This window comes from Monosiga brevicollis, genomic scaffold (assembly GCF_000002865.3).
Source record: "Monosiga brevicollis MX1 MONBRscaffold_35 genomic scaffold, whole genome shotgun sequence".
Taxonomy (NCBI): Eukaryota; class Choanoflagellata; order Craspedida; family Salpingoecidae; genus Monosiga; species Monosiga brevicollis.
This window is the reverse complement of record NW_001865072.1, coordinates 148,989-170,040: the sequence shown is the minus strand read 5'-3', so window position 1 is coordinate 170,040 and position 21,052 is coordinate 148,989. Positions and strand designations below refer to the sequence as shown.

The following is a 21,052-nucleotide window of genomic DNA, read 5'->3' as shown; positions in this document are numbered from 1 at the left end:
TGCCCACGCTAAATAGAATACCACAGTTGGACATCACATCAGCTTCTAAACGTGGGATGGCCGACGAGCACTGCGCAAAGCAGACTGTGTCAAACTGCCATTCAAAGCAAAGCCAGTGGCAAACGCCAAGTAATTGTCCGGATACACGTAATCAATCTTCGTCCCCACCAACTCGAGCGGGCCAAAATTGGGCAAGGGGATACCCGCTGCCAGGGCGTCGTTTAGGAGCGGCAGCAAAACCTTGGCAAACAGGTTGTCTAACAAGGGATCCAGCTGGCTGACATTATAAACGGGAACCAGGGCCCATTGTAGCCTGTACCGGAGCGCATAGGTCACAATGAGCCCGAGAGGCGCTTGAGGGGCGTTGCAAGGAGGCGAAGAACGTATTGACATGGAGGGGGAATGAGAACGAACCCAGGATCGACGTTGATGGCACTGATCTGGGGCACGATGGTCCCATTGCGCAACTGCACAGAAGCGGTAAAGTTGGCTCGCAGAGAGAGCATCATGGCCGGGATGCTTGCGGGTGTTGGTGCGCCTAGGGAAGCCAGCCGCACACACACAAGATGGTAAGTCTGTCGAGGGCTCCCTCATGCTCTCCTCACTCACGCCCATGCCACTCGAACCTTGCAGAACAGAGACGTTGCAGCCAAAGGTGATGCTGGCCGTCAAGGATGCGTCGGATGTCACCATAAAGGGCTCGAAGCGCTCCACAAAGGTGGTCAGGGTCATGGCGTCATTTGGGAAGCGCGCGTATAACTCTGGCAGCAATGTTTTGAAGAATGTCGTGTTGAGCTGGATGTAGCGAGCCACGGCCGGGGGGAGGGTTGCATTCGTCCATGTGGCGTTGAACTCGCCTGCCTGAACCCAAGTGCTAATGAGCGAGGTCAGCAGATAAGGGTCCACAAAGACGGCAAGCATGTCTTGGGATTGATTAAAGCTGGCAGGCAGGGCCACGGGCAGCTTGGCATGAGGTGCGGCTGCCTCTTGGGGGTGAGCGGCATCATAGATCTCTGCACCAGAGGACACGAGAATGGCCTCGGTTGTGACCAAAACCGGAACTTCCTGTGACGTGTTGGTGGTGACATTAAGCGGCGACAGCACCACACAATCACTGCCTGCTTCGCACAGGCGCAGCTCCACCTTGCCACCTCCACAGCCGGACTGGTAGCGCAGACGCAATGGATAGTAGACGCCTGCAGTGGCATTGAAATATGCCGTGGTGTCGGTATGATATTCGGGCCAGCACATGCCCGGGTTGTCTATCGTGGACGCAGCAGCGGCAAAAAAAACTGTGGTGAGCGGCCACGAACCGTCTGCCTGTTCAAGAAACACCAGGTGGCATGACAAACAAAAACAGAAGGAACGCACGCATCTCCAGCTTGCCGGCGCTGAGGCCGTTGATTTCGACAAGCGAGTCTTGATCATGATGGACTTGCATGGCAAAAGAACCGCTGAACTTGGGCAAAAAGTAGCCCGAAACGTCAAAACTATCATAGGCGCCCACGCTGAGACTGAAGGCTACATGAAAGCGAGAGGGAGACAAGACAGACAGACAGACAGACAGACAGACAGACAGACAGACAGACAGACAGATTGGATGGGGTGAGGTGCAAGTGCGCACATTCACGCAATGATACACGACAAAGTGCGGTGAGGCCTGAATACAAAGCACGCAGCAAGGGAAGAGCCAACGCTGCTTGTTAACAACGCACAAGTGAAAAGGACGGCGCGGTGGTCACCACTAAAGTGGTTGTCGCTGTAGTGATACCCCGCCAGTCCTTGATTATTGCTGGTGTTGACGAGCGCATAGTCGACCACCATGCTGTTACCAAGGGGCAGTTCGACCGGCACCTCGGGCAGAACCTGATGATGGGAAGGAAAAGGTTGAGGACGGGTATGAGTGAGACAAGGCGACCAGAAGGAAGCTACAAGAGGCCGTGCCTCTTGAGGAGGAGTGCAAAAAATGTTACAAAAGGATGCGCCGACTAACTTTGGTGGCGAGTGCGTTGATGGCATCGCCGATGGCTTCGGAAATGACCTTTTCGAAAACAGAGCGGAGGGGACCAGAGATCATGTTGACAATGGCTTGGTAAAAGCTCGAATCCCCGCCATCAAGGATGATGTGGAAGTTGTGGACGTCGAGCTGGCATGTGGGCAGGGCCAGAGAAAGGTGGCCGTCTTCAGCACTGAGCGCCAGCTGGATGGTCAGGGAAGTATCATTGAGAATATCACGGGCGGTGCCCTCGATCTTGATCAGGCCGTCATGGTAGCGCCAACCCATGTCAGCTTCAATGTCCATGTTCTGTGCCGTGATCATGACGGACGAGGGGGCGGCCAGCTGCACATCCTCATCGTTGAAAGCAAAGCGCTTGACGGTTATGTTGGACAGAAGGATTTCAATGCCCAGCGCGCCGACCTTGACATCGGGGATGGTCACGGATGTCACGGCTTTTTCAATGACGGGGTTGACCAAGTCCTGGGGGCAGGAAGGGCGTTGTGGATGAGGCTGGACAGCGAATCAAGCGGCAAAGCGTGCCTGGTCGACCAAATGCAAACGCCTCGACTCGCGTCGATCGCGAGGCGTGACACCGCAGAGAACCAAGCGCTTCGGCCTGACCTTGATAAATTCGACGCCACTCTCAGCCAAAGCAAATTTGAGGCTTGCAGGCCGATTGTAATCCTTCTGCCCGACCACAGCTGCCACCCCAACCGCCGCCACCACCACCAGCACCATCACCAGCCGCGGGCATCCCACCCTCTGACCAGCAACCCCCATGGCTCCCCGATCGCCAACCACAGAGAGAGAGAGAGAGAGACAGACAGACAGAGAGAGACAGAGACAGAGACAGAGACAGAGACAGAGAGAGAGACACAGAGACAGACGGTGAGAGACGGACGGTGAGAGATCGAGAGATCGAGAGGAAAAGTGAGAGAGACAGACAGACAGAGAGAAATGGCCGAGAGCGCAATCAATGCACAGCAGTTTCAAGGATAGAAATGTCAGATTAATCATTCATGTCACACACACACACACACACCCGCACACACACACACGCACACGTTAGTGACGCTTTTTTTTTCTTGTAGTTCAGTCCGCCGATGTGAGAGAGGGACCGCTCGGATGGGCAATCAGGGCAGTAGCTTTGATTTGCAGGCGGCGCAGGCTCAGCTGGCGCAAGAGGCAGCTGGTAAGGATGGAGCTACCTCACATGCCAGCGCGGAAGAGGTCATCAAGCGCAAGTCGCAGCGGCGCAATAGCTTCTCGTAAGAGATGCCTCAACAAGCACCCCACCCCGCTCCTCTGGCCATCCGTCCCATGCTCATCCGTGTGCTCATCCGTGTGCTCGTTCCCGCTGCTTTCCTCCATATAACGCACTGGTTTGGCAGAGGACTGGCCTTTCACCGATCTTCATCCTCACTCAACATCTCCGCCACCAATGGAGACTCGGGCACCGCCACGAAGAAAAAGACCCAGCGACCGCGATCCATGACCTTGGTCAGCCGCCGGCTGAGTGGCATCATGCCACCCATCCTGGCCGCAGCCCAAGACACCAGCGACAAGAATGGACAGCACATTGCCAATTCGCCCACAGAACTTCTCAAGGCCGCCAGCCCCGAGGTCTGTAGCACCAGCGCTTGCCCGTCCACGCCCTTCCCGCCAGTCGTTCCACCCAGATTGGGATTGGCTCATGATGGCTGGGAAAACTGCAATAGGTGATTGATGTCACGCTCCGCAAAACTTTGGGTGGCTACGGCTTTAGCATCACAGGCAACAACCTCCACGGTGCGTATCCATCTATCAGTTGCCCAACCCTCGAGCTCTGCATCCCAGATTTACGAGTTCATGATCGCCCCTCTTGTTCAAATCTCGATACTGCGCAGGCACCTACATCACCCGCATTCTTGTGGGCAGCCCCGCCCATCGGTCTGGTGTTCTGCGTCGAGGCATGCGTGTGGGTCGCCTCTTTTTTAAACCGCCATGCTGATTCGTACCAATATAAGACTCTGCCACCTCAGCACCCTCTCACCCTGTTGGTAATGACCACAGCTGTTTGCGATCAATGATGAAGACATCACTGGTCTCTCCCGTGAGGCTGTCAAGATCCTACTCGAGTCCTCCGACTCGCCTGAACTTGTTTTGGAGGTGGCCTATGACCCAGATGGTTTTGCCTACTTTGATAAAGGTGTGCCCGCGCCCCGCACCCCCAGTCCGCCGCGCCCACGTCATCGTGCTCATGCTGTCATGCTTTCTTTTCACGGGTGCACAGGTGAAGAACTGCGCCGACTAAGCGTCTTTGCTTTTGCAGCATGTGCCAACAGTACTGAAGCAGATACAGCACCGTACACCCTGGCCGTTCACTGGATGGGCAGTGTCCCTATCGAAGGTTCGCCTAGCTTTTCGTGCAATGTCTGGGTCGAAAGGCGCCCCTTGGTGCTCACCGCTGCTTTTTGTAGATTCGGAACCCGAAACGCTGCAAGGCCACTACATGACGCTCAAAGCCAACCCACGCAAAGAGTGGAAGCATCCCTTGCGCCTTACCATCTCAGCAACCGACATTTGCGTTTCGGAAGTCGCCAAACTCAAGAAAAAGGAGGCCACTCCACCCCCAATCGAGCGGCTCCTTCTGGCTGATGTGGTGACGTGCAGCGCGTCCAGTAACGTGGTCGCCCTGGTCCATCGTACTGTCACGCTCGAAGGCCGGGAGCTCGAGTGCTGGTACTTTACTACCACTGATGAGCAGCAGGTACAATCGCTCTGCTCTGGTGGTGGCGCGATGCTCGTATCCAGCCCAAATCCCAACCAACGCCCGCGTTCTCACGCAAACATTTTGGACCTAGGCTGCCGCGATGAAGAGCAAAGTTTCTGATATGTGCCATCAAGGCATGGCCCATCTGCAAGCAGTCCGATCGGAAGCACAGGCATTGGCTGATCGAGCCGCGGCCTTGCGTCCCGTGCGGCCCCGTCGTAACACCAGCTTGGACACCATTGCCAAGGCCCTGCATCCTCCGGAGGACGCCACCAATGGTGCCAACCCGTCGGCTACTAGTGGTGAGCTGACAGGGTCGAAGAATTAGTGATTGTGTTGGACATGGATTGAAACTCACCCTTTGTGGGCGTGACGACGTCTGAACTCGTCGTAGAAAAACCAAGCCCCAAATTGGCGACACGAAACAGCATGCACCTGCCAGAAGAGGCCGTTCAAGCGGCAGGTTGTTTTTTTCTTCTTTTTTTTTACCTGCGTGCGTGCGTGTGTACGTGTCCTTTCCTTATGTCCCTCACGTTCTTGTGCGTGCTCAGCTTTACCTGCCAGTATGGGTAAGGTTGCAAGTCTCCATCAGCAGCGCTGGTTTCAGGCGCGCATCGACAAGCGCACGGCCTGCCGGGTGAGTTGCGAGAACCATGATCCTCTTTGTCCCATCTGCAAGTAACTTGGCTTGTTCCGATGGTTGCAAGCAGTGGCTGATTGGAGGTTGTGGCGCTCGCACCCATGTAGACGCTACGCGAGAAAGCACGTGTAGGAGCCTTTGTGGTCTACCCAGCAGATCTCCCCAACAAATATCTCCTGTCCGTAAAGGAATCTGCCGCGGAAGTTGTGACCATGACCATCAGCCCCGAAGTGGATGAAGTTCGCATCTTTTACGCTCTGCAAGGGCATCCAAAGCGCTTCCGAGAGGTGGTGGAGCTGGTGCATTACTACGCCAAGCACCCGTATGCGCGCGATGGCAACAACCGCCCAAAATTGCTGGGGCCTCGCGGTCCTGCTAAAAGTCCTGCTAAAAGCCCAGCCAAAAGTCCACGCTCACAGGACGACACAAGCGCTCAGGAGCGCCCATCTGACGCCAATGCAACCAATACTGATGCGACGTCTGCACCGTCAGCTGCACCCACCTCACCACCAGTCTCGACGCGTGGGTCGCCGAGCTCCTCCCACGCCCCGTCCGTCGAAAATGTGGCAGACTCGACAGCCGATGCCAACTCTGATCTGAAGGCTGGTCAGAATGCCAACTCTGATTTGGAGTCCGGTCAGGAAGTGGAGACTAGAACCCAGCCGGTCAACAGTGAGGCCACCACGCCTAAAACACCCAAAGCGCCCGCAACACCTGAAACACCCGCTACGCCTGTGACGCCTACAGCCGAAACGCGGCGCAAACGCAAACCGCGTGTCCGTGCCGATCCCCGACAGTCTGGACTTCGACCAATGTCTGGAGTGCCCCCGCGCGTCTCAACTCGACATGCCGGGCTCACGCCTGATGTGCTTGCAGAAGGAGTGCGTGCTGCTGAAAAGTACAATGCCATGTGCGCCGTTCTCGCCTAATCCGCGACCCTTGTGTTCGATTTGCCCTGGGCAAAGGCTTTGTTTTGACCGTCTTCTTGTTTCAGCCAGCGCGATCTTCCTCTCGAGTTTGCCGTTGCTACACTATGAGATAGCAATCCCGTTAATTGATTGATGATGATTTGTTGCTTCTGGCGAAAAAAATGGCGGGCTCGAAATGGCAGTCTCTTTTCTGGAGTTTGTCTTTCTTTCAGTCGTCCGCCAAGAACTACGCTGCCCGAGGCCTTCGACCCCTCGTAGTAAGGGTTTTATACCATGAATTCCGATTGCCCTGTCGTGTCGAACCTGAAGGGATGAGGAATGTAGGACTGTCTAGCATTAACCTGTAAATCGAAAAAAATTATTGTGGTTCACTTGTGGACAACAAATTTGTGATCGTCTGGTTTTTTTTTTAAAAATTTGACCTTTACATGTTAGTGCCGGTGAGCCATCGTCTTGCTGTTCTTTATCAACCAGTCGAGCGACCCTTTGAATTGTCTCTCAGAAGATGTGCGACCAAATTCTTTTTAGCGCTGCTTCGTCGGTGCCGCGGAAGCGTGGTACTAAGGTTGCGTCAAAACAGCTGAAAAGCATCTGAACGTGAAGAAGTTTTCGATGCTGTTTGGCACCACGATCCGGATGGAACGCTCACACCCAACGGCTGCATCACGCAAAACCGGCTGAAAATCATTACTCATGCTGTGATTCCTAAGAGCAAACACTGCCCAATCCACAGCTTGACCGAGTGGCAGCAATCCCAGTTAGACGGGTTTGAGTTTGATTTTTGTTTTCTACTGGTACGCAATGACACTTTCACGTTTCCTCAACTCGCAACGCCCAAAAGCCCTGCTCGGACTAGAACACGGACATGGCGTGTGAGGGCTGGATCGCACATGACTTGGGACGTGATGCGCGGGGCTTGCTCAGGATGCAGCTTGAGGGTCTCGATCATGTGCTTGATAGCAGGAACTGCTAATGCCTCACGAACTGAGCGCAACACCGGTGCATGATGGGACGAGCAGCAAGGTCAGGCGACAAAATCATTCGTGCGCATCCGTCAAGTCACTGCCTGAGGTAGGTACTATCTTGCTTGCTTGTGCATGATCAGTTTTGCTGATGAAACTTCACAGAACAACGCCCGGGCTACGCACCATCCGGATCTTCCATGACGCGTCGCAGGTGTTGCTCGTCCTCAGGTAGCAAGTCCGGTGCGGCTGGTTGTTGGGCTGTACGGGCCTTCTCTTGGTCCTCCTTCTCGCCCAAGGTCTCGAAATGGGATCCCATAACTTCAAAGTACTCTTTGAAAAATTGCGCCACCTGTTCAAGGGGCAACGTCAAGGCATTGGGCGGTGACGTCAACGAAGGGACCCGGGCACCACATTTGAGGGTAAAGTGGGGTCATGTGCCACTGAATGAGTGGTACGATGGGCTGACCTCGGGGTTGGTGCCATATTTCTTCTTGGCCGTGGCTGGGTCAGATTGGAATTCTTGCAAGGCCTTTTGGAAAGTCGGATCTGTGGGGAGTGCACCGCATGTGAGCTCAGTGAGATGCCACACACGCTCATTTAAAGGGGAGTGCCGTCGGGTGAAGAGTTGGGAAAAGCAAGCGTACCACCCATGCACTTGAGCAGGTGGGGTTTGCTCTGAAACTTTTGCAAAAGATCTGGTGTCAGCCATTGGTCACCTACGCAGCATCCAAAGCCAAACCATGATGACAGAAATAGGAAAAAAAAAAAAAAAGCCAAGGCGAGCACAAGGCGTGCTCAACAAGGAAAGGGGGTAAATCTTGATCCTCTTTATGCTCAGGGCTTACGTGTTTTCTCCAAGAATGGAGCGGCTTGCGTCAAAGCATCTTGGACTTCGGGAAGCTACCATGGTAAGAAGCACCGATGGAGGTGAGGAGAGGGTGGCAGGGGTCCAAAGTGCAAAGGAAGGCGGTACAATGGGTCAAGGCGGACCAGGGGGGAGGCAGCGGCTGGATTGGCCCGAATAAAAGGCATGTCTTCAGAGTTGGAAGGTGAAGGCACGGTCTTGTTGGCTTGTGACGAGGGGGCAGTTGGTGTGGCGGTGGTTTGAGCTGGCGGCTTTGAAATGGCCTTTGGCTTCGGCTTGCTCTTGGTGGCCCCCCCGGATAGAAAGCCTTTGCCAAAGCCCCCAAAGCCACCACCACTCGTCTTTGTGGTTGCTGGCTTGGTCTTGGCCTGGGTTTTGACGGGTGGTTTGGCCTAGGTTCGTCGAGAGGAGAGGCGGGCGCAGTCCAGTAAGCAAAGAGGCCGTGAACTTGGGCCACGTAGGTGAGCAAAGCAAGTCAAGGAGGAGGGGCATGGCCAATGTTGCGCAGCAGCGACCTGAACAGGGGTTGCAGCGGGTTTGCTGGTAATGGGTGTCGGGGCCTTTTTCGGCGGGCCAGCGCCTAGACGGTGCCGGAGCTGCAGCTCGGCCGTCATGTCCTCCAGCGGCGGAGGCAAATCATCATCTGCCATCTTGGGTGTTGATCGCGTCAGCACGTGTATATATCAGCCAGTGTTTGCATATAATCCACACCCCCACGCCTCAGTCCTGAGCCAACCCGCCGCGAACGAGCGACAGGTCTGGGTGAGAGAGCGCGCGCGAGAGAGAGAGAGAGAGAGAGAGAGAGAGAGAGAAATTTGGAAAAAGCGTCGCCAAGCGGAACTCTGACAATAATCACACTTTACCACCCAGACTCAACTACATAAACCTCTTACTTTACATCATAAACCCACTCATTCATCTAAAGCTTTACAACAGACATTGCAACATAATCATCAATAAGTCCCGGTATAACAGCTTTTAATTTGATGTGCTTTGCTATGTTAGGGCGAATGGCAGTGTGATTGTCAGCATGAGTTTGATGTTTGGTGTTTGTGTTTTTTTTTTTTTTTTTTTTTGTTTTGAACGCACACACACACTCTCTCTATTTTTTGTGGCGCGCTGACCCACTGACACTCTGGCAGACAGAGACTCACATTGACAGAGACTCACACCCATACAGGCTCACACGCACAAGCTCACACGCAAGGAATCACACGCACAGACACACACACACGGAATCACATTGACACACACAGAGAGACACAGGCACGCTAACGCGGGTGGATCCGATCGAGTGTTCTTCTGGTACGCAAGTGTCATACACACAAAGAGATCGCTTGGGAGGATGGCGGGCGTGAGGCTACAACAGTGGGCTGGGCAGCGGCTCAGGGCCCTGCTGGGGGCCTTGCTCGTGGGATCGATGCTGCTGGGGCCGGTCCCTGGACAGGCGACCCGTGTTGTCGTGAGTGAGCGAATGGAGCTCGTGTTCTGGACCAACTCCACCGTGCAGGTAGGTTCCGCGTGTGGTGGTGTTGGGACAAAAGTCTTGCTCTGCTCTTTCTGCTTCATGACCAGCTCGATCTGTGCAGGTGGTAGTCTATCCAACGATGGCCAACGGATCAATGCCACCGCGTCCGTCTCTAGTGGTCAACGCCACGCCAGCCGCCAGCACGACCACCGACGTCATTCGCAACGACACGGCACTGCTGGTGGTGCAAACACCCCGGGTCGAGGTCACCGCGGACAAGAGCCGTGCCATCGTCAACGTCACCGATCGCGCCACACGGGAGGTCCTTGCGCAGCACACGTTGTCCTTTACGCCCGTGAGCCATGTAGCGGCGGACGTCGGATTGTATGCAGTGCACACAGAGGTGGCCACGGTGGCCTCGGAGCGCCTGTATGGTCTGGGCTCACTCCAAAACGGACTGGTCGAGTACAATCAGGTACCAGTGGAGCTGGTGCAGTTCAATACCGAGGCCATTGTTCCAGTTTTGCTGTCTTCGCGCGGCTTTGGGCTCTACTTTGATCACTACAGCTGGTCTTATTGGAACCGTCCGGCCGCACACGATCAGGTCGACCTCCAACCCGTATCTGGAGGGGGACAAGAAGGAACCGTGGTCCCTTCCAGCGATACCCTCGTCCTGCACTATCGCGTGGCTGACGACTTTGGTCTGAGCTTTGATGGCCAGGTTCTCGTGAACAACCAGATTTGCGATGACTACGCTGGCGTCCACAATCACCCCAACAGTGCCAGCTGCCGTGTTCGCGGACTGCAGCCTGGGACACCCGTAAAGGTCACTGTGACGGCAACCACCCCCGTCACGCTTTACGCTCCCACGGCTCGCCCCATCAACTCTATGGACAGCGCCGCCGAGCGGGCATTCAGTTTGTTTGTCATGGTACCCGAACAACCCACCGTGAGCGCCAAAGCCCTCGGGTCCTCCCTGTTCGATGGCCTGGTGGCCCAGTATCGGACGTTGACTGGACGAGCGCCCTTGCTCGGGCGCTGGGCCTACGGGTTTTGGCAATGCCAGGAACACTATCATACCAAGGCGGAGTTGCTTGCTGATGCTTATGGATATCGCCAGCGTCAGATTCCCATTGACAACATCGTCCAGGACTGGCACTATTGGAACACCGAAGGTGGGTTGTGCGTATCTGCTGGAAGGAAGGTGGGGGGAATCGGCTGGCGGTGCTGGAAGAGTCAATGCAGCCAACGTGTCTGGGATGGCTGACCTTGCTTGCTTTAGGATGGGGACCACAATGGGACCCCCTGGCGTACCCAGATCCCGCTGATATGGTGCGGCAACTCGAGGCCCTGGGTTTGCAGCTCATGGTCTCAGTCTGGTCCAAGTTTGACGTGGGGACCAGCTTTTATCAAGAGTTGGCCCATGCTCAAGCACTCCTACCGGGGAACAGCACCTACATGGACCCCTGGAGTCGCTCAGCACGAGACCTCTTCTACCAGTTTACCAACGAATCCATGTATGGGATTGGCGTGGCGGCCATCTGGGCAGATGCGACAGAACCTGAGGGGCTGCCCAATCTCAATAATACGGTCGCATTGGGCGCGGGTAATGAGTTTTTGAATACCTTTAGCCTCGAGGTCATGCACAGCCTCTTCACGGGATGGGAGCGGGATTATGAGGGCCGCTTTTTCTCCCTGACCCGGTCTGCGTTTGCCGGGCAGCAACGGTACAGCGGCGTGGTGTGGTCCGGGGACACCACCTCAACTTGGACTCAGTTGTATCGTCAGATGACGGCTTCAATGAGCTTTGCGCTCGCGGGCATGCCATACTGGTCACAGGATCTCGGTGGCTTTTTCCGTCCAGCAGATCAGTACAACAGCTCCGACTACCAGGATCTTCTCATCCGGTGGTTTCAGCTCGGCCTCTTTACCCCAATTTACCGCGTGCATGGCAGTGGCAGGTACGCATACATTTGCAAAGGAAGCGTTGAAGGGGACGTTTTTTTTTTGTGCATATGTCTCACAACGCGGCCTCTGCCGTTTTCTTCTTCATCATTCTCCACTTTTTTTGGTACTCCTTGGCGACGCACATGCTTTGGCCAAATTTGGGTGTAGTCGGACAGCCTTTTGGAATTATCCGGCCTCCACCGAGGCCACGTTGACGGCATACAACGTTTTTCGGTACCGGCTCCTGCCGTATATTTATGCCTTGGCGTGGCGCAGCACGGCTGAGCACTACACCATGCAGCGCCCGTTGGCATTTGACTTCATTCACGATGCGCAGGTTCGTTGAACTTGAATGGGGTGCGGGTGCTACCCACGCCATGGTCAGCTCCGCCTCACCCGTGGCCTGGAGCATGCAGGCCTTGGAGATTACGGACCAGTACATGTTTGGACCTGCCTTGATGGTTGCACCCGTGTACCATGCTCATGCCGAGGAGCGCAGCGTGTACCTACCCAAGACAGCCGAGGGCAATGCCACTTGGTTTGACTTTTTCACGGGACAGGTGCTGAGTGGCGGTCAAAGTGTGACTTCGCAGGTGGCGGCAGACACACTGCCAGTCTTCGTCCCAGCCGGCCGCTTGCTTGTTTTGGGCAACCCAGTCACGTCTTCGCGTGAGGCACAGGTGGAACTAGAGCTCCGCATCTACCCGGGTGGGGATGACTGGTACGTTATTCGGCAGGTCATAGGGTTGGGGTGATTGTTTGGGTGGTGTTGGTGGGCATGGCAAGGCTCAAACGGTGATGGGGCATCGGCCAGCTTTACGCTCTACGAGGACGATGGGGTCTCTAGGGGCTATGAAAGAGGTGTCTACAGTACCTTTGAGCTTTGCTGGCGCGAGGAGGCACAACTCGTATCCTTTGGTGCTCGGGTGGGCCAGTTTCAAGGATTTGCGCCGGTATGTGAGGGTGCTGTACAGATCTGGTTGGTTTGTCTGGCATGGCGGCGGTTATCTCAAAGGTGGTGTATCACGGGCCATGGTAGAGCATTCGTTTGAACGCGGTGCGAGTGCGCCCGGGCCAAGGAGTGGGCTTTAATGGAACGACGGCCTTTGATGCCAGCACCACCTACACGGGCGACGCTGGGGAGCTTGTATTGCCGCCCGCCATAGTAACAGCGTGAACGAGCAAGCATGCAGGCAGACCTGCAACAACACCTGTTGTCATCAGCGTTTCTGACACGCGGGATGACAACTCCAAAGTGTGACCAACACTTCAGTTTATACGTCTAAAGTGTAAGTTTTATTATACATGGATACCCATGCGGCTCCCTCACACACACAGATCCACGCGCTGATGACAAAGCAACAAAAAATTTTGCCGCCAAATTTTTTTTGACTGTAAGGATATGCTTTTGAGACTTTTATACTCTAATTGCATAGTTATTGCAGCAACATTTCTGTTGATCACTAATTCTCCTTGAAGAGTTCTGTCTCTTATTGTATGAGATTTGAATGTTTTATCCCACGTTGCTGAACAAAAGAGAAGTCAGAGAGAGCGAGAGAGAGGCACAGAGAGAGAGAGAAAGAAAGGGAGAGAAAGACTAACACATGGTCGCTCATTCAGAGAGAGAGAGAGAGAGAGAGAGAGAGAGAGAGGCGACGGGCTGGCGCCGAGAGGTTCTTCGTCTCGTTGTGCGGGTTCTTCAACTTTGCTTCGCTTCTCTCCTGCTCGGCGGCATTCCGGTGCAAGTGGCCGTGGTCTGCGAATGCATTCGGCAAAGCTTGTTGCATTCAATCCTTATTCGTTAGCTAGTGAGTGGTCGTATACTGGCGACTTTGGGGGGGGGGCTGACCATCGGCCACGTGTAGGCGCTGTGCTGATATTTAAGGCACCTCGCTGCCTTTGCGACGGGTTTCGCTCGCTCACGTGTGCTGGCTCGCCGTTCTTTTTTTTTTTTTTTTTCTCTCTCTCTCTCTTTCGTTCTTCTCTCTTGTGCTTCCCTGCATTTGTATCGCCTTCCTACCCGTCATCTCCCACTTGTTGGTTGGTTGGTTGGGCTTGAACCGGCGCCGTCTCACTGGGCTCGATTGATGCAGGTGAAGGAGGAGCTGACATACCGTCCAGTTACGCGCTGCGCGCAAGCAACGTGCAATCCAAAAAAAAGGGATTTTGAGCCCTTTGCAGCCTGCGACGTCTTTCTTCCAAGCGTACAAGCCTTCCCTTGTCCCGCGCGCATTCCACATTCGCTTCCCTGCTCTTGGTGGCCCCGGGCGTTGTGGGTAGTGCGGCAGCTGGCGGCAACATCGCCTCCACGCGACTTGCTTTTCTGGTGGAGCCACATTCAGTCTTCTTCATCTACACTAGGCGACTGCCCCCTTTGGTCAAGGCCGCCGTCTACACGACCGCTCTCGGCTTGCAGCCATCAGCTGACACAGCTTTATTCACCACTCCGCCTGCCCCCAATTGTCCTTCCCTTTCTTCTTTCCCACTGTCAGTGACAGACGTAAGCCAGTCACCGCCAGGCTGCCCGACGCAAGCTTGGCCATGACGTTGATGGAGGAGGAGGTGGCCGTGGCGGCTCGTGTCGTCGACGAGGTTTTCCTCGCCGACAAGGACATGCATCTGCGCAACAATTTCCGCGACGAGCTGGAAGATCATCTCCTGGCTCACGTGGCTGGTCACTGCTATAACAATCCCGTTCGTGGTAGTGGCTATCGCTGCTTGCGCGCACACAGCGGCAAACAAGATGCCATTGTACGTCAAGCTGCCCAAGCAGCTGGTGCACTCTCCCTGTTGGACGCCCTGCCCATGGACTGGACGATGTGGGTCGACCCCGGCTGCGTCGCATACCGCGTGGCAGACGGCATGGTTCAGGAGTTTGAGGTCGTCGACACTCAATTCCAAATTGAGCCCACCGCGAACCTGGGGTTTGCGGAGCCCATTAGCTCAAGCAGCCTCAGCCCCGTTCTCTCAGAGGCCACCTCGCCAATCCAATCGCGTCATACCTACTCTCCGCCCGCTCACATGGGTGGCTCGGGCCCCATCATTGACACAGCGGCTGCCACCAAGGCCGCCGCTGCCGCCGCCAACGCTGCCCTAGCCAATGCCGCCTTGGCCAATGCCGCCTTGGCCAATGCCGCCCGCCTCAAGCCACCCAAGTCTCTCAAGGTCAACGGTCGATCGCGACGTCGCTCCAAACGCCAAGCCCAGAGTTACAACAACTCTGCCGCCAATACCGGTGCCACACAGGGTTACCAGGGTGGCTGGGCCCCTTACGACTCAAGCTATGATGGACCCATGGATCCTGCCACCGCTGCCGCCCTGGCTGCCCATTCCTTCATGCAGGCAGCCTGTTAGGCACCCATGCTGGCTCTTCTTCTTTTGCCTGTTTCGTGGCCGTACCCGTTCCAAATTGCCCTGCCAAGCCGGGCGCCGAGTTGCTTTTTGTGTTCTCTTCCCACCTTCGCTGCCTATTTTGCTCTCTCTCTCTCTCTCTTTTTTTTTTTGTCTTGCATGTACTGGCGTGGTTGGCGATTTGCCAGCACCAACTCTATCCAGACTTCTCTGTCTTGTCCTTCTCCCTGTCCTTTTGTCAAACGTCCTCGTCCACGGTCTTTGTGAGACCTCGACGTGTGTGAGACCGACTGCCTCATGTCTGCACAGCCTCAAGGAGCTAGTGTAGCTCACATGGGGCCGTCCGCGTATCAGCGTGGCGGTGTACTTTTGTCGATCATGTTTGTTGCGGTATTCTATCGTCCTCTTTTCACTTTGTGGTGGGTGAGCACCCTCGGGTGCGGAGGCGAGCCCGCTAGAAAGTCTTCGTTGTCCTTGCCTCTCGTTTCTTCTCGAAAGCATGTGAATGTTTACTCGTCTTGTTATTGTGTTTTTTTGGGGGCCTGTTTCAGCCGCGTTTCGCGGTCTGTTCCATTAACATTTCTGGAACTTCGCTTTTTCTCCGTTGGCACAACTGGTTTGAGGCCGCGGAACCGCGTTTTTTGCCGCAGGTTCTGTACCCGGGCATTGCGGATCTTCGCCTCGACTTGAGTCTGTGTGGTGCACGGAAGAAGCGCCGATTGGAATCGTGTCGTTGCTTCTACTCTTGTCCTGCTTTCGCATTTTGCGGCACCGCCCTGTTTGGCGTTGCTGCCGCTTGTTATATTTCCCCTGTATCTTCCTTTGCGCGCGTTGTTCGACGCGCAGAGATGCCCTTGCCACCAGTGTGCTTTGATTTCGAGGAAATTTCTGCTCGAGGTTTAGCCTTACCATGGGCCCTCGATGCCCCGACGTATTTTCGTTTCTTCTACTCTTTTGTCTTGCTTTTGGAGTCTATTCCTTGTGGTTGTTCTTCAGGTTTTTGTCGGCTCTGTGTTTCTTGATGCTGAATGCGTATAATCACCCCTATGTGAGTCTGGCCTCGAGCCAAGTCAACAGCCGGCTTGCCTCGGATGTGCGTGGCCAGTGATTCTTTTTGAGGGTGCAAGTTTATGCTAAGCCATCTTGTTATGGTTGGGGGTTGCCGTGTGTGGCGACCGCGAGCGGTTGAGCCGCTTTTCTTTCGATACTTGGGTTGTGTTTCTTTGCGTCCAAGCCCGTTGTCTCTGGGACGGCGGGATCAAAGTATGTTGAGCATTGTCCATCCCGTCTGACATCTCGTCTCCTGTTGTATGCATCTGAGCCAAGTGTGGGCGTGCGCGCAAGCATGTCCAATCCTGTTGTACAGGATTCTTCGGTGCAGCTGTCGTGCGCCCGACTGTACCGTGTCTTTTTTTTTTGTCCCCTATCGTTTATGGTTGGCCTCCACTTCGTTCTGTTGCTTCGAGTCCTCTGCTTGTGGGCTTGGGGACAACCAAGAACAAGCGTTGAAGGCGGACGTTCCGATTGTCTGACTCCTACATGTCCTATTGTGTTTCTTGTTCTAGTCGCTCGGCTTTAGCGCCGCGTGACACTTCAATTCGATTAGCAAGACTGAATTGTTGTCGCGTGGCGATTTTTATCTGTAGACAAACGTGGCGCGTGTCCAAGAGAGAGAGAGAGAGAGAGAGAGAGAGAGAGAGAGAGAGAGAGAGAGAGAGAGAGAGAGAGAGAGAGAGAGAGAGAGTGAGAGAGAGAGAGAGGGAGAGAGAGAGAGAGAGAGAGAGAGAGAGAGAGAGAGGGAAAGAGAGATAAAAAGAGCATATGGAAGGGAGGGGGGGTTTAAGCATAGGCGCGCCACAAGTTTTTTTGGGCTTCTTAATCCTTTGCTGTGCTAAACTACATCTCGTCTTCATCACTCATGAGCAGCTCGTCATCCAATGGGGGAAAATCGCCAGTTTCCACGCTGCCTGGTTTGACAAAGCATCCATAGTTTGGTGCGCATTCGAAAAACTTGTGGCCCTCGATGCTGCGAAACGGAGCAGTGTGGTGAGGCAAGCTAGCTTGGCGGACAGCCATTGGCAGCCTATGACTGCCAAAATGCAAAGACCAGGCACGAAAAAAACAAAAAACGTCATTACACACCTGCCATCATTCTTTCCAAAGGGTTCATCGAGCTCGACGCCGACAAACTTGCCGGGTTTGCCTCGAATTTCCCCTGAAGTCATTTGTACGTGAATGCGTCATCTGAAAAAAAAAAAAAATAGTGACAGACCGTTGGGGATGAAAAGTCATGGATGCGTACCGACGTAGCGAACGGTTCCACGTTGCTTGCCCGCCGATTTGAGCGTGACTTGACACCTGGGTACCAGCGGGTTGGTATGAGGGGCGAACGTGCACGGAATGGGAAAACGTTCTCGCCAACAAACGCGCGTACCGGCTGCCGACATCCATGGCGGCGGCATTGGCATCTTCTTCCTGTTGCTTAACCTCGGCCTGCGGAGCAGCATTGTATGAGCAAGCAATTGGGAGTTGAAAGTTGTTTGGTGTGTATGGAAGTTGAGTGGCATCATGGGGAGCTGCACCTACGGCCCTGGCAGCCTCGGGATTGAATCGGCCCAGCTGGTTACGACGCTTAAAGTCCAGCACCGTGTCTATACAACAGAACGGGTGAACGAGCCAAGAAGGAGGCAGGAGAGGAAACAGGAGGGGAAGAAACGGTGCGCGTGTGGTCAAGCGTATGAAATGTCAAAGTTGTGGTCAGATGGCCGGGTATCGAGAGCCCAACTTGATGGAGGAAAAGGCAGGCAACTGGACGGCCTTGCCAGTGGGATCGGGCAATTGGGGGGCATTGTGCTGACCTCGTTTAGAGGCATATTCTGCATCCGTGAGCTCGTACTTTTCGACCTTGGAGAGGTCATCAAACTCGCCAACGGCCGCAGTCGAGTCGACGTTCTTCACCTACAACATGCAACGCCACCGTAAGGTTTGAGCAACGACTGGCGATCGTGATGGGAGCTGACGTGTCTTGAGCGATCAAGCACAATGTTCTCTTTTCTGATCTTCTGTCGTCTCTTCTGGCCGCCTTGGCATGGCCCGTTTCCAAAACGCAGGGGCCGGAACGTGTGGCTGGAGGCATGCTACTCTGATACTCACGTGAAGTTCGAGATAGTCTTCGACCGGGTAGGCGCCGAGCATCGCGTTGTCGTCACTCATGATGCAAATCTTCTGCCCCTGCTGGTCCAAGAGGTGCAGCTGCATGCTGGCCGTGGGCACACCAACAATCAGCTCCAACTTGGACTTGACATTGCTGATGGTCAACCCCTTGTCAAACCGACGCTCCGAGCGCACGTTGGCCGACGAGCACGACACGTTGAGCGTCACAATCGACATCTTGCTGCTTCAAAATGTAAAGCAGAGGCAGCAACGGAGGAAGCAAAAAAAAAAAAAAAAATGAAAAATTTTGCCAATTTCGGACACACACACACACACACACACACACACACACACACACACACACACACACACACACACGGGGACGGTTGTTAAGGCTTGTGCTGGATGTCAGAGATTTTTTGAAAAGTATTTTACTTAAGATGACAGCTACTAATTGTTGATCACGTCGCTTCGCTACTAAGCGTCAGCCACAGGAGAGAGCAAGACAAAAGTGAGAGAGGAAGACAAAAGTGAGAGAGAGAGAGAGAGAGAGAGAGAGAGAGAGAGAGAGAGAGAGAGAGAGAGAGAGAGAGAGAGAGAGAGAGCACACACACACAATTTTTTTTTTTTAACAAACGGCAGTCGCGGAGCGTGCGGTCAAACGCTTGGCGTGCACGCGCATAGCCGAGTCCATATCGGGTGTAGACGCACGCAGGCACGCGTTGCCTTTGGCATTGCATTTGCGAGTCTGGCTTGGTTGGACTCTTTGGCATATTCGAGTGTGTGTTCACATCACAGGCGTGTGAGCGACTGCGCGTGTGTCTGTCCGCGCGCCCGCGCGTGTGTGTCTCTGTGTGTGTCTCTGTGTCCCTCTGTGCGGGGGAGGCAGGCCGCCAGTGGATCAAAAACCCCTTGTTGTCGGTTGAGCGGGATAGCCAGCGATCGATTGGGCAAGCCTGGTCACGGGGTTGAACTCGTTTGCTTGTTTGCTTGTTCGCTCGTTTTGGCTCGAGCTGTGGCTCTCCAGTGTCGCCCTCAATTTCGGCAGTCGTCATCATCTCGTGCTCGAGGCTTGTGCTCGCGCTTCACTTGACCACTGTTTCGTACGCTCGTACCCGACTTGATCTCATGGCTCTGGATCAGATCACAATCTGAGCCGTACTCGGTCCTTTCTGTTTTGAACAGACACCTTCTCTCGATCAGCACAGTGTATGTGTGCACCCCCACACCCTTGAACTAGAGCCGTCTCGTTCGTGTCGATAGTCAGCGTCATGGATCCTCCTTCCAGTGCTCCTGCTGCTCCGACGGCAGCGCACTCCTCTCAACAGCCCGCAAACGTGGGCACGGGGCTCCCAAACGGCACCGCCACGGCCGGCTCTGCTCCCATCACGCCGGCCACGGCCACGGACAATGCGGCGTCCGGTCTCATCCCCATCGCCTTGGCCCCCCCGCCTATGGTCGATGCCGCTGCTCCCGCCACCAACGGCATGCCTGCTCCCATTCCAATGTCCGCCGAGCAGGCAAATCCAACACAGAGCTCGGGGCAGGAGCCGGCAAGAGCCCAGCAACCCTCTGACCTGACGACGCGCCTTGAACCACCCAAAGCCACCTCGGTGCCAAAACCCAACCGCTTTAACGTCCGTGTCGTGAGTACCAACGATTCCAACCCCATCAATCGCTCTCAATCCATGCCCGCGGGCGCGCGCCAGGCCGCTGCACAGATGCGTGAGATTAGCAACAACGAAGCCACAACAGCTGCCGCCGCACCCGATTCAGCACCACCGGCCACCACGACGACCGCTGAAACACCCGCCACAAGCACCGGCCCTTCCAACGCGGCGGCACCCAGCACAAGTGCTGGCGCTCCCCCCACGACCACGACCGATACCTCGGCACAGCGCGCCGGCCGATTCCGCGTTCGGGTGCAGACTCCGAATGACATGACACAGCAAGCCACAGAGCAACCACCCGCCTCCAAACCTGTACCCGTCGAGTCCACGGCCCAGTCGACGCTCGAGCCGCGACTCGAGGAGGGCATATCTACCATCGAGCCAGAACCGTCTGTTGCTCTTGGCCTTCAAGACTCTGTCGGAAGCGTGGCCTCCAACGCCTCAGCCACCGTGCCCACATCCACGGCCGCAGCAGGCCCTGCCAAGGTCAGCCACACGCTTACACTCTAATTTGTGCGCCATGCATCAAACATACACTCCCCAAATGTTTTTCTTTTTTCTCCCCTTCAGCTTAAGATTCGTGTATTGTGCTTTGCGCCCCCCGGACTTGGCCTCACACCACCACATGTTCCATAGAATGCTGAAAAGCGCGGCCGCTTCAAAGTCAAGCAATCATCCTTGGTCAAGACTGACTCGGCAGATGCTGCCAATGAGAGTCCCGCCGCGGCAGCACCTCCCATCCAATCTGCCGCTCAACCCGTGCCGGCCGTGACGCAGCCAGTCACGCAGCCAGCTTCACAGCCGGCCGCCCAGCCAGCGGCGCAGGTCCCTGCTGTCGTGCAACCCATCGTGGCTCAGCCTGCACCCGTCGTACCTGTGCCGACGCAGCCCACACCAGCTCAGCCCATGCCAGCTCCGTTGCTACCCTCGTCCGCCGCCCAGGCGGCCATAGTCTCCACTGTTAACCAGCATCAACCACAAGCGCAAATCATTCCACCCGTCATGCAAGGTAACGCGCCGGCAGTTGCCAATCCCGGTGCTAGGCGTAGCTCCACGGCCGTTGCTGCGGCCACAACTGCAGCCCCGGTTAATGCTTCCGCACGCCGCAACGCGGGGCATGTGGAGCAGCACGCCAATATCACACCAACCAAGTTTCACGCCATGCGCTCTATGAACCCCGCCAACATCTTGACTTCGAATGCTGGCGGACCCAAGCGACACGTGGGCTTTGATCCCGCCCATCCGTCCATCAGCCCGGCACCCGCTTACATCCCCGGGCGTTCCTTGAAGGGTCAGTCTGATTCTTCCGTCCT

General features: G+C 55.3%; 7 protein-coding genes across 7 annotated transcripts in view; 4 read left to right on the top strand and 3 right to left on the bottom strand.

The window, feature by feature from the left end:
- Window positions 1–45: 45 nt before the first annotated feature.
- MONBRDRAFT_29494 (uncharacterized protein) lies at window positions 46–2,779 on the bottom strand (the record flags this gene model as incomplete). Its single annotated transcript, XM_001749919.1, has 7 exons — window positions 46–313; window positions 415–538; window positions 627–1,262; window positions 1,372–1,521; window positions 1,716–1,866; window positions 1,994–2,479; window positions 2,621–2,779. The coding sequence occupies 7 exons, from the start codon at window positions 2,777–2,779 to the stop codon at window positions 46–48; spliced, it is 1,974 nt and encodes a 657-aa protein (XP_001749971.1).
- Window positions 2,780–3,086: 307 nt separating this feature from the next.
- On the top strand, window positions 3,087–6,320 carry MONBRDRAFT_34375 (uncharacterized protein; the record flags this gene model as incomplete). The annotated part of the gene is made up of 11 exons (XM_001749969.1): window positions 3,087–3,267; window positions 3,391–3,622; window positions 3,718–3,787; window positions 3,886–3,956; window positions 4,052–4,187; window positions 4,272–4,388; window positions 4,459–4,748; window positions 4,843–5,053; window positions 5,146–5,214; window positions 5,303–5,388; window positions 5,499–6,320. Exons 1-11 carry the CDS (start codon window positions 3,125–3,127, stop codon window positions 6,318–6,320), a joined length of 2,247 nt encoding a protein of 748 aa, XP_001750021.1. The 5' UTR covers window positions 3,087–3,124.
- Window positions 6,321–7,140: 820 nt separating this feature from the next.
- MONBRDRAFT_29492 (uncharacterized protein) lies at window positions 7,141–8,800 on the bottom strand (the record flags this gene model as incomplete). Its single annotated transcript, XM_001749918.1, has 7 exons — window positions 7,141–7,304; window positions 7,469–7,634; window positions 7,752–7,831; window positions 7,930–8,001; window positions 8,131–8,185; window positions 8,276–8,542; window positions 8,666–8,800. The coding sequence occupies 7 exons, from the start codon at window positions 8,798–8,800 to the stop codon at window positions 7,141–7,143; spliced, it is 939 nt and encodes a 312-aa protein (XP_001749970.1).
- Window positions 8,801–9,495: 695 nt separating this feature from the next.
- On the top strand, window positions 9,496–12,742 carry MONBRDRAFT_29491 (uncharacterized protein; the record flags this gene model as incomplete). Its single annotated transcript, XM_001749968.1, has 7 exons — window positions 9,496–9,660; window positions 9,740–10,793; window positions 10,901–11,579; window positions 11,842–11,902; window positions 11,982–12,286; window positions 12,380–12,518; window positions 12,605–12,742. The coding sequence occupies 7 exons, from the start codon at window positions 9,496–9,498 to the stop codon at window positions 12,740–12,742; spliced, it is 2,541 nt and encodes an 846-aa protein (XP_001750020.1).
- Window positions 12,743–13,652: 910 nt separating this feature from the next.
- MONBRDRAFT_29490 (uncharacterized protein) lies at window positions 13,653–14,919 on the top strand (the record flags this gene model as incomplete). Its single annotated transcript, XM_001749967.1, has 3 exons — window positions 13,653–13,708; window positions 13,846–14,052; window positions 14,085–14,919. The coding sequence occupies 3 exons, from the start codon at window positions 13,653–13,655 to the stop codon at window positions 14,917–14,919; spliced, it is 1,098 nt and encodes a 365-aa protein (XP_001750019.1).
- Window positions 14,920–17,137: 2,218 nt separating this feature from the next.
- Window positions 17,138–18,306, bottom strand: MONBRDRAFT_12106 (uncharacterized protein; the record flags this gene model as incomplete). The annotated part of the gene is made up of 5 exons (XM_001749917.1): window positions 17,138–17,160; window positions 17,219–17,274; window positions 17,351–17,567; window positions 17,775–17,874; window positions 18,070–18,306. 5 exons carry the CDS (start codon window positions 18,304–18,306, stop codon window positions 17,138–17,140), a joined length of 633 nt encoding a protein of 210 aa, XP_001749969.1.
- Window positions 18,307–19,340: 1,034 nt separating this feature from the next.
- Window positions 19,341–21,052, top strand: part of MONBRDRAFT_29488 (uncharacterized protein) — a gene marked incomplete at both ends in the record, with an annotated part of 4,428 nt that continues 2,716 nt past the window's right edge. Inside the window, 2 exons of the mRNA XM_001749966.1 lie at window positions 19,341–20,225; window positions 20,376–21,047. Of these exons, the coding sequence (XP_001750018.1) occupies window positions 19,341–20,225; window positions 20,376–21,047 (1,557 nt within the window). The remainder of the gene's footprint in view (window positions 20,226–20,375; window positions 21,048–21,052) is intronic.